At 48.0% G+C, this 12,094-nt stretch overlaps 1 protein-coding gene across 1 annotated transcript in view; it reads right to left on the bottom strand.

Annotated features, from left to right (window-relative positions):
* The window catches only part of PODXL2 (podocalyxin like 2), a 34,166-nt gene extending 22,186 nt beyond the window's left edge, over nt 1–11,980 (bottom strand). Inside the window, exons 1-2 of the mRNA XM_012809207.2 lie at nt 11,923–11,980; nt 2,018–2,296 (exon numbers count right to left, since the gene is read on the bottom strand). Of these exons, the coding sequence (XP_012664661.1) occupies nt 2,018–2,296; nt 11,923–11,980 (337 nt within the window). The remainder of the gene's footprint in view (nt 1–2,017; nt 2,297–11,922) is intronic.
* Nucleotides 11,981–12,094: the final 114 nt, after the last annotated feature.

The raw sequence follows: 12,094 nt of genomic DNA, 5'->3' as shown, positions 1-12,094 counted from the left end.
CCTAGGCGGGCCGCATATGGCCTGCGGGCTATGGTCTGAGGACGCCTGCACTAGGCTGTCAGGAGGGCGAAGAACCTTCCAAGCACACGGGATGACAGGAATAAGGACATTGCTGGCCTAGGGAATTGTACATTGAGCCACTCTCTAAGCTGGGAGGTGGCAGCTCTGGGACTGTGGAACCTGTCTGACTCCAAAGCCTGTTCTCCTAAGTACACTATGCTTCAAATCAAAAACAAGAACCATAAATGGTCATTATTTATATATTTTTTACATTCTATATATAATGAATATTTACAAATATAAGTTAAAATTGACTAGTAATCATGGACCATTATAAATTTTCCTATCAAACTGGCAAATATTTCTAAATGACAAAATTCAGTGTTGGGAAGGGTCCCCAAACTGGCATTCATCCCACTGCTAGTGGGTATGAAGACCAGAACAATCTTCCTGAGGCTAATTTGGAATACTGCACAAGAGCCTTGGGAAAGTCTCCCGCCTGTGATGGGACAGGCCCCACGTGCCCTGCAGATCGCTCTCTGCACTCCACGGCTCTCTTCCCCAGGGTGGGCCCTGACCGGCTTCTCACAGGAGCCAGGTGGGAGAACGCAGGGGTGGGGGGAGGTAGCCTCTGCTGTCTGGCTATCCCCTGGTCCCTCCGGCCTGGGGTGTTGAGGTCTGGCAGCTGGCAGCCTGGATTCCTTGACGGTTCACCTACATCTGCTCACTCCTTTGTAAATCCACTGCTTCACACCGCACCCTCCTCTGCTTCTGGGTGGGATGCTAACACGTCTTTTGACCTGTGGGTTTTATTCTAGAAATTGATCCTAGGAAACCACCGGGAAGGAGCAAAAAAATGTATAAGGACACGTGTATTGGTAGCAGCATCAAAACTGGAAGCAACTTAAGTATTCAACAATAGGGAACCGTGAACTACAAGACAAAATACTACCTGGTCATTAAAAATCAGGTTATAAAAGGATATTTAATGATGTGTAAATACACTTATAAAATATTTTGAAACAAAATATCCCCTCAGATTCCAATTTTGCACGTGAAAGTGACTAGAAGGATGCACCCCAAACCATTAATTTATATGAATTATCTTTCAGTTGTCAAATTATGGATGGTTTTTGTTTTCTTCCTCACATTGCTTTGTATTTTCCAGATTTTCTACAATGTTCATGTGTTCTTTTTATAATTAAAGAAAACAAATCCACTAAATAATATATGCAGGGTGGCTATAAAGTTTGTGTGCAATTTAAAATAGTGCACACATGAACTTTACAGCCACTCTGTATTTTGGAAAGAAAAAACTATGGTTAAATTCAATGCCCTAACCCTCTGTGCACACACCGATTCCTCAGTCCACCATTTTAAAACGGGCCTCTGTAAACCAAGAACATTCGCGTGGCTGCCGTGGCTAAAAGCACTGCAGACACCTGTCACATCTGCACCAGCATCAGCTCTGCTTGCTCTGGGGCCTGAGTGTTCATCAGGCCTGCTCTGTGAGCCAAGACCCAGTGTTGACACATGACTGTGGGAAGGGCCATCAGAATGCCTTGACTGGGGTCAGAACCAAGCGGAACACAGCAGCTGACTTTGTGGGACCCTTTCACAGAGATGGCACAGAGCAGTCGGGGGTGAAAAATAATACCCCAAGACCTTGGAAAGACCTGGGTTTGAATACTGACTGAACATCTGAGCAGCTGTATGACCTCAGGCAAGCTTTTAACTCAACCTGACTTTTCTCATGTCTAAAATGAAGATACTATTATTTCTCTCTCAGGTAATAAACATTCTATCAAACTAAATGAGCACAGAGTAAGGGCTTGCTTAGTAGTGGTTAATAAGAAAAGAAAACAGCCTCCTGGGGCAGTAAGATACTCAGGGGAACAGCCTGGTAGAAAGGGGTAGGGAGAGAAGAGGTGATGAGGTGGGAACACTGGCATCTGGCATCAGATTACTACACACTCAGCTGGACGTCAACACACGCTCTTTAGGTGAGAAGAGCTACCTGCAGTGGGTCCCAGGTCCAGGCTTGAGTCGTTCAGCTCCTCCTCCTCTTCCCAAAAGTACTGGGGTGGCTGCAGAATCCGGGACTCTTCACTCTCTTCGCTGGGAAAGCCCGAGCCAGGGGCCCCCAGGCCAGCTCCCAGGCCCATGGCCTCGCTGGGCTCCTCTGAGTCCAACGGCTCCAGGCCAGTGGGCAGCAGGAGGTCCAGCAGGGAGGTGGAGGTGAGGCCCTCTGGGCCAGGCTCATCAGACGCTGCTGCACATGCACCAAGGGACACTCCTGTCCAGACATAAAAGCCAGACAGTCAGAAGAGGCAGGAGAAGACAAAGATGGGTGCTGGGTTAGAACATGTCTCCAACAACAAAGACCCCAGAGTGTCCCAGTAGACACTCTTGAATGCCCAGAGGCTGTGAAGGGATTCTGAGCCGCTGTTTTCATTTCAAAAGGCCAAACTGCTTATCCCTCTGTGTGGCCAGGCAGGCAGGAGCGAGGATTACGGATGAAGATCCCCTGTGCACCTGCCCACTCAGATGGCACCTGTGGAGTGCCCACTACCGCAACTGTGCCAGGGGCTGGGCTACAAAGACAAGCCAGGACAGGTTCCTGCTTCTGAGGGTCTAACGTCATGAGCTGACAGTGTTGCCTGGGCTTTTATCCGAGGATGCAAGTTTTCCAAAGTTCTCCAAGTTCTTAAGAATGTGGTTTTTATTTCAGCCATATAGTATCCTGAACATAGTCTTTAAGAAAACCAGAAGAGGTCACAGGTCAAACCCATCCAGTATTGGTAACTGACATATTTGTTTAGAATCTTGGATCCGCTTTCCTAATTTATCAAAACAAATAAATGATGAGAAAATAATAAATTAAAGGGGACTCCCCTTTCATGCTCATTCATGAAGAACAGGAACATAACCCTATTTGCCAGTTTTACAACTTAATTACACAAAACTTGCTATACGTCTTCTGGAAAGTTGCTTAAGACCTTTGGGTCTGATAGAAGGGAGGCTGCCAGAAGGACCTCCAAATTATCCTCCTAGGCTGACATTCGCTGCCCTAGGGAAGAGGGAGTTTCGAGGCCTACCTCCTGCTCTAGGCCGTATGTGTACTGTGGCTTGGTCTGATTGTAAAGCATGTACATTTTTTATAATGTTTATAATAAAAATAAGATCTAATGTTATTGGTGTCACATGCTAAACATTCTGCAGGCTGTACCTTTAAACCTACAGCCATCTCATGAAGTAGCGGCTCAAGCCGGTATGTGCTCACACACAGCCGGTGCTGAAGGAAAGGAGAGCTTTTGGAACTGTCCTAACGGCAAGAGGGGGAACATCTGGGTGGGAGGGAGTCTGTACCAAGAGCACCATCCCTAGGCACAGAGACAGAGTAAAAAGTTTCCAGGAGTATAAACAGGGCCCAAGTCAGAGTTAGGGATATTGTAGTAGAGAGAACCCAGTGCCTAAAATCGGGTCTACACTGGGCTCTGCAGCTGAGCACTCCTGCGTAAACTGCTACTCCACTGCCAGCCTTTGTTTCCTTATCTGTACAAGGGCAGTAACTCCTTCAGGGCCCCCAGAGTGAAGAGCAGCCCATGAGGTCATCTCCAGGTGCTGTGTGTAAACTGCTCTACAAACCAAAAGCATTCCACAAAGACAGTGTTATTTTCCTACACAGAGAGCAGGGACCAGAAGGTTCATGGCCTGGAAAAGGAGATAATCTTTTCCTTTTCAAAGGAGAAGATATTAATGTATCTTCAAATACATTAATCTAAAAAGTTGATAGTATGTAAAATAAAAGGTTGAGATGATTTAAAGAGACAATGTTATCTTCAAATACATTAACGTAAAAGGTTAACGTGAGTAAAGGAGCAGACACTAGGGCTGGGGTGGACACTAGGGCCAGGGTGGACACAGGAGGGGTGGACACTAGGCCCAGGGTGGACTCGGGAGAAGGAAAGCATCGGAGCCCCAGTGTCTGCCACAGCCAGTCATGTCTGTGGGAACATCTCCCTCCAAGATTCTGTGAAACCCCGTCTCTTAATAAGGTAATTCATGGGTCCAAATCTGAGCTTTAGAAAGTCCAGTCATAACTAAAGGGAGGACATGGAGTGTCCTGGGGAAGGTGGGACCCAACGGCCCTGCCGTCCACAGCAGCTGTGCTGCTGATACTGCTGGAGCTACTGGCTGGGAGGGACTTTTTACAGGGGAAAGAGCTCCTGCAAAGTCTGAGTAAGGAAACCATCACGTCCATCTAGAATGTCTCCTGGACACTGTGTCCAAGGTCTGGATTCTGCTTCTAGGCAGGCTCTGTGTCCGTGAAGCTGAGGCCGTGCTCCCAGAGCCTGTGTCTAAATCAATGACTTAATCTCATTGTTTTTGTGGTTTGTTAGAGTCAATGGCATTTAGAAGCCAGAGAAAGCCACGGCAATCAATTTGGGGTCCACTTCTCTCAAAGTTCCCTTTTGTTCTTGGGAGAGGATGAATTAACGATGAATTCTATGTAGCTCAGACCTTCTCACCACCTCTTCTACTCAAACCCTCCTTCCCACCATAGGGGGGCCCTAAGCTACTTGTTAGGGTTTTCTTTATATCCGTCCCCTAAGAGATGCCCGGTAAGGAGACGGGTAGCATGTCCTACCACAACAACCCTCCTTCTACGGTTCTTACCCGAGACACTGTGATAGACGGCTGGTCCACTGATGGTCCCAATCAAAACCCATAAGAATATACATCTCTATAATGAGACTTTGTAGCTCCTCCCATTTGAGATGAAGGAATCCTTGTATTTAAGCTACCTTTGTGAGTTACTATGCCAAAAGAATGCAGAAGTGATGATAGGCCATTTCCAGGCGAGGCCTCAAGAGGCTTTGCATGCTCCCACTCTCAGGGGCATCTGCCCAAGCCTGCCTGCCTAAGGATGAGAGCTCATGTAGAGGAAAGCCACATCAGCTCTGTGCCGCAGGTGAAGTTCCACTGTGATAGTGCCAGGTAAGACCAGCAAAGGTGACCAACAGCTGACAACAAATTTGAAGAAGTTGGCTGGGTACCCGGTTACAGCACCAGCCACATTTGCAGAGGCTGGTGGGTTCAAACCCAGCCCAGGCCAGCTAAACAATGAAAACTGCAACAAAAAATAGCCGGTATTGTGGCAGGCTCCTGTAGTCCCAGCTACCTGGAAGGCTAAGGCAAGAGAATCCTTAAGCCCAAGGGTTTGAGGTTCTGTGAGCTGTGACACCACAGCACTCTACTGAGGATGACATAGTGAGATTTTTGTCTCAAAAAAAAAAATTTTTTTTAACAAGTCCAGCCAAGACCAGAACCACCGAGTGGCCCACCCTAAACTGCCAAAACACAGAACCATGAGCTACATAATGGTTACAGTTGTGAGCCAGTGGCTCGGCGCCTGTGTGGCTCAAGAGGCTAAGGCGCCAGCCACATACACCTAAGGTGGCGGGTTCGTAATCCCCAGCCCGGGCCCGCCAAACAACAATGATGGCTGCAACCAAAAAATGGCCAGGCGTTGTGGTGGGTGCCTGTAGTCCCAGCTACTTGGGAGGCAGAGGCAGGAGACTCACTTGAGCCCAGGAGTTGGAGGTTGCTGTGAGCTGTGATGCCACGGCACTCTACCCAGGGGGACAGCTTGAGGCTCTGTCTCAAAAAAAAACAAAAAAAACAGTTGTGAGCCAGTAAGGATCACCAGGAAGGCTGGTGAAAACAAAGACTGTTAAGTCTACCCCAGAGTTCTGAATACAGATCGTGTGTGATGAGCCCAAGAATTTGTACTTCTAGCAAGTCCCTAGGTGATGCTTTTGGTCCAAGGGTTATATATTGAGAATCCCTGTTTTAAACCACTACATTTTGGGGTGATTTTTTTTACACAGAAATAGCCAACTGATAAAATTAGAAAAATTATAAATAGTCTTCTCTTTTCAGATCTGGTAGTGTTTGGTTAAATTTTATTTATTTATTCAACCAAAAAGCCTTTATTAAATGCTTCTTTTAGTCCAGGCATGATGCAAGGCCAGGTTCATACTGAAATAAGAAGGGTATGGTCCCTGCCCTCAAAAGGGTCCGTTTCTAGTAGAAAGACCAGCAAACCAACAAATCATTCTAGGATGGTGTAATAGTTACTGTGTAACTCTGCTCAGTCATGGAGTTAGCCATGGGGCAGGGAGATAGATCTCAAAGGCAGTATACTAATAGGATTCTTTTTTAGAGATGAGGCTCTCACTGTGTTGTCCAGGCAGGTTATAAACTCCTAGGCTCAAGTGATCCTTTCACCTCAGCCTTCCAAAGCGCTGGGATTACAGGCATAAGCCACCGCTACCAACTCCTAACAACTTCTTATATTACTGTACTGACTGTGCTCATAATACTGGGGTTTTTTTGTTTGTTTTTTTTTGTTTGGTTTTTTGCAGTTTTTGGCCAGGGCTGGGTTTGAACCCGCAGCCTCGGGCACGTGGATCCGGCGCCCTACCCACTGAGCCACAGGCACCGCCCTGTGCTCATCATACTGTAAAGGAGAAGAACGCAGGCTTGATGCTGGGGAAGCGGCAAAGCTCAGACAGAACTGAGCAATGTCTGGTTTTTCGTTCTCTAAGGAGGACAATGGTACTCCAGGGAGCATACCACCAAAAGGCCCCCCACTTTACAATAAAGCACAACAGCAGAAATAATCGCAGAAACAGGCCCGTAGGCTGACAGGAGGCCTTCGGATGTGTTACAGTCCTCACAGCATTTTAGAGCTGGAGGAAGAGCAGAGCTCTTTTAGCGTCTCCTGTATTTTCTCCCTGGATCCATCTCTCCTCCACACTGACCTCTCAAGCAGTGCTTCTCAGACTGAAAGGCGCTTATGGATCCCAAGCCTTCTGATTCGTAGGCATGCGTGATGCTGCTGGTCCATGGGCCACACTTTGAGTAAAGAAACTCAGAGAAATCTTTCTAAAATGCAAATCTGCACTCTAGCCTGGGCAAGTGCAACTCTGCCTCAAAATACAGAGATCCCATCGGGTTCTATCCTTCCCATCACGGAGGGTACCAGCCAGATTAATGGCAGGAAGGCTCTTCATTAAGTGACAGCTGTTACCTGCCCTCTGCCCTCTGCAGTCCCCCGTGACTCCCCACCCACACTCTATGCTTCAGACAAAATGAACAGCCCCCAGCCCCTCTTTAGCCCCCACGTCTCTGCACATGCTATTCCTTCTGCTTGAACATCCATTTCTCCCCATCACCCCTGTCTCTCCCACCCACCCACCCACCTAATCTTTCCTCCTGCCTCCAGACTCAGCTTCTGAGCAGCTTTCCCAGCCACTACTGGCCTGGTGAGGTGTCACTCCTCCCTGTCATCACAGCCTTCTGAACAAATTACTGTCACCATACTTTCCTCACAGGATTGTAACAGACCCCCATACAACCTCCTCCAAAAACAGTGAGTCCCTTGTGCCACTTCAACCTTATAATTCCAAAGTGCCTAGCATAGTTTCTGATAAATGTTTTAATAAATAAATAATAACTAGGTCCAACCTATTCACTTTACAGATGAAATAACTGAGGCCTCGTGGGATTAAGGTCAAACAGCTAGTTAAGAGCTGTAATTAGCCGCCACCCCCAAAAGAAGGTCTTGTGGGTACCCCATGAAGGAAGAATGGAAAGTGATTAATTTGCTGGGTTAGGTACACTTTCTATCCAAGATTTCTTAAATATTTCATGGGATTTAAGGGCCAAGGAGAGAAGCCAGAACAGAAGACTAGAGGATGCCCATTTCCTTCTCTGCTCACCGTCCCACGGCCAATCCAAACAAGATTCAGAGTGAAGAAATTTATCTTCTTGTGAAAGACCAAGTCAGTAAGGTGGCTCCCAGAATTCTACCACCAAGAATCCCCTTTGCTGGCCGGGCATGGTGGCTCATGCCTGCAATCCTAGCACTCTGGGAAGCCCAGGCAAGTAGTACCTGAGCTCAGGAGTTTAACACCAGCCTGAGCAAACTAAGACCCCGTCTCTACTAAAAATAGAAAAACTTGCCAGGCATTGTAGTAGGCACCTGTAGTCCCAGCTACTCAGGAGGCTGAGACAAGAGGATGGCTTGAGCCTAAGAGTTTGAGGTTTCTGTGAGCTACGATGGCACTCTACCCAGGACAACAGAGTGATACTTAAAAAAAAAAAAAAAAATCCCATTTGTTTATATTTTCATGTGGACCTTATATTTGGAAATACTTCATCTGTACTTAACTTAGTAGGTATTTTCTACTTTTACAAGTGAATCAAAACCGTAGACTACTGTCCATCAGATATGAGACCAATTAGAATTGAACTTTGGTTTCAGGTAATCTTACTGGAGGCAAGATTTGTATGAGACTGTCCGTTACACAGAAAAACACAGTCATTCCTGAGCTCGTACTCCGTGCCAAACAGCATGCCAAGTCCTCCCTGGAGATACAAAGGTGAACAAGAGACAGCCTCCAGTCTCAGAAAAACTACTGTCTTTTGGAAAATGGAATCTAGGTTCTACACAAGATACCAGCCCTAATTATACAAGATAGTAGCCTAATTTGCAGAGGAAGTATTCCCAGGGTTGGGAAATACAGTTAGCAGGAAACCAAAATACGAGAAACTAATCTAGAAAACCCACTTATGCATTCTAAGAAGAAAAAAGTCAACCCATGAGAGATATTTGTAATAATTAAATAACTTTATTTTCGGCTTGGTGCCTATACCTTAGTGAGTAAGGTGCCAGCCACATACACCAAAGCTGGCAGGTTCAAGCCTGGCCCAGGCCTGCTAAACAACACTGGCAAATGCAACCAAAAGACAGCCGGGTGTTGAGGCAGGAGCCCGTAGTCTCAGCTACTCGGGAGGCTGAGACAAGAGAATCGCTTAAGCCCAAGAGTTTGGGGTTGCTATGAGCTGTGACGCCATGGCACTCTACCATGGACGACATAGTAAGACTCTGTCTCAAAAAAACATAAAATAAATAACTTTATTTTATAGGTTCCCAGTCAGTCACTGAGAGGCCCCTGAGATGGGGATCTCCATGCACGTGCTCCAGCCTCCGGCAGGTTTGCTGAGAAAAATGTGACTTCAGCCTTGTTAGGAAAGAGCAGACTGACTCTCCTTAAGAATCTATAAAACCGGCTCAGCGCCTATGGCTCAAGTGGCTAAGGCGCCAGCCATATACACCTAAGGTGGTGGGTTTGAATCCAGCCCAGGCCCACCAAACAACAATGACGGCTGCAACCAAAAAATTGCCAGGCGTTGTGGCGGGCGCCTGTGGTCCCAGCTACTTGGGAGGTGGAGGCAGGAGACTCGCTTGAGCCCAGGAGTTGGAGGTTGCTGTAAGCTATGATGCCACATCACTCTACCCAGGGGACAGCTTAAGGCTCTGTCTCAAAAAAAAAAAAAAAAAAAGAATCTATAAAACCACTGAAGGATCAGACGTGTGAGTGTTTGTTTCTCCAAATCTCAGAGCTCCCACTCTCAGAGCTGAACTGGCACAAGGAAAGAGAATCCGCTGCCATCCAGGCCTCCATCAGTTCCCAGGACTCTGCTGCCATCCAGGCCTCCATCAGTTCCCAGGGCTGCTTGGAATTCGAGAAAACTGTTTCTGTCCTCTCTAGGTAAGTCTGACCAGAGGAATCCTGTTTCCTTCTCCCCCGACCCCATGAGGAGAGGGGACCAGCAAGGGGTAGAGGGTGGGGCAGAACAAAATGCTTTTCCACCTTTGGGAGGAGGACTGTGGTCTGATATTCCTGCGGGGTCTATTCTCAGCCATTTCCATGACTGAGGTGGTCTCTCCATTCTCTGGACCCTTCCCTCCTGAAAGCAGGGAAGCCAGAGTCTTCCTCTAATATCTGTCTCTCCTCTGCCCTCTCTGTCCTCCTTTCCTGTTAGTCTAGTAGAATTCTGAAAACACTGCTGAAAAAAAAGAATCTAGTATTGCTCTGGTATTTCAGTCCATCTGCAGCAAACAGTTCTGCTTTTCTTGAATTTACGTTTCCCTATGGTGACTGTTTTATCTTTATACAGACCTTGATATTTTCAAAAGCCTTGGCAATAGGTGATTATCTAGGTACTTACGAGATGTTATTTCTTTTCCAACTTGTCTAAGATGACATGAAAATAGTAGCCAAGACCTAACTATTCTGTGTATAATTTGTTTTGTACTCAATAATTAATCTGCCACTTGACTTAAAATTTCAGGAGCATGCTCTTTGTGTGACTGACTTCCTCTTTTAATCTAGCACCTACAATTTTCTGTTACTTCATCATGCCCAACAAAAGAGAGGAAAAGACTGAATATGAAAAAGATGAGAGGTCAGCCTCAAAGAATTGAAAATCTGACCCAAACAAATTCAGCAAAGAGGCAAATGAAGCAGGCTGATATCTGGGGGTGGGGGGTGGGGCTGTGAAAAAAACCCAAGGCCCCAGTAATCGCAGCAAAGGCCTTTCATCTCACATCTCCAACTTCAGGGGCAATCTGCTTCCAACGCAAACGTCCTTTCCTGACTACCACCATCCGCTGTGCTCCACCCTCTCCCAACAGCGGCTTGGAAGTCCACATCTCCTCGAGCCCTTGGCAGACACCAACATGGGAGGCGCCCAGCAGCATCTGCCCCACAGCCCTGGCACCCCTGAGTGTCAGCTACAGCAGCGATCATCTAGCACTACCACCATCCCTACGTGTGTGTGTCTGAGAAACAATGCCAAAGGGTCCTTGTACAGTTTCCACACACAGACGTGACATACACCCATGCCCTGCAATCACAGGGGGTGGAAATGTGTGTCATGCAGAGAGGGGAGGAGGGAGGGACGCTATGACACTAATCCACAGCTGGTCACATAAGGACAGGGGCAGCTAGAGCTGGATGGACACTGCCAGCCCATTCTGGTTTGTGACTGTCACATAACAAAATTGTTGAGCATCAGCTTCTTCCAAAGAGGGTAAGGTGTATACAAGGGTATAGCAAATGTCTGAGACAAATGATAATGGAAATTTTTTCCATGTACACCACTTGGGGCCTTTTTCCATCCACAGGCTGATGGTGAAGAAAATGCATCCCCCTCAACCAAGCCTTCTGAGCACAAGCATGGGAGTGTGAGGGCTGAGCCCCATGGCAATGGCCCATCTCATTGCCCCATCAAGCAAAGATTGCCCTTCCCCTCACAGAGAGACCCTTCCCACGTTTCTGGTTCACACAGACATCTGCACAGATGTGCCTGTGTCTTCATGGGTTAACTGCATGGGAACTGCTGGGTAGCCAAGATCCTGTGCACACCCTCCCACATATGTGTACACAAACTACTGTGCCATCCCACCGTGTCCCTGAGAAGAGGAGGTGCTCCCAGCTCCCTGATGACACATACACACGCATCCCAGCCCTCCCCACTGGCACCAGTTGCACCCTGGCACACACAACACACTTGCCCTCTGCTGCACCACGTGGAGAAGCTGCTAGGCCATGACCTTATTTGACCCACCTCTGCAGACAGCCCTTTCCCCTCCCCCATTTCTGTACTGGTGGCTGCCTCCTGGGCTGTCACACCTCTTGTGCCCACCCCCTACATACACTCTCCTGACCCCCATTTCTGCCACTCAGAAGCAGCTGGGGAGGGTCTGGCTCTCTCTCACACACATCCACTTCATGCCTGTCCCACACCCCGCCATCATGCACCCACACACCACGACACTGTGTAACTGCTGAATGGAAGCCACACACCAGCTTCTCTCACATCCCTGCGTGTCGGCTGTGTGGGAGCCGCCACCAGCCGCATCACTGTCAGACCTGCCCCTCGCTAGTACGCCTCTTTCTTGTCAGCTGCTAACAGAGGTGCCCAGCGCAGTGGGGATACACACTGACAATGACACACAGACTCTTCGCGGCAACGTCATACACATGTAAACATCCACCGCACTGCCAGTCTCCCTCTCCCGGCACCGCATCTGCACCCCGCGCTCTGCCGCAGGCCCCATGGGACCTTTACGACGCTGTCCCCCCATCCTTGTGTGGCTGTCACACACACGCTCTCCCGAATACGGGCGCGCGCACACACCCCTCCGCCCGGCGCGGCAGCAGACACGCGCACC

Source organism: Otolemur garnettii, unplaced genomic scaffold (assembly GCF_000181295.1).
Source record: "Otolemur garnettii isolate 467f Iridium unplaced genomic scaffold, OtoGar3 scaffold00101, whole genome shotgun sequence".
Taxonomy (NCBI): domain Eukaryota; kingdom Metazoa; phylum Chordata; class Mammalia; order Primates; family Galagidae; genus Otolemur; species Otolemur garnettii.
Note: the sequence above shows the minus strand (reverse complement) of the source record. Positions and strands in the feature narration are given on the sequence as shown.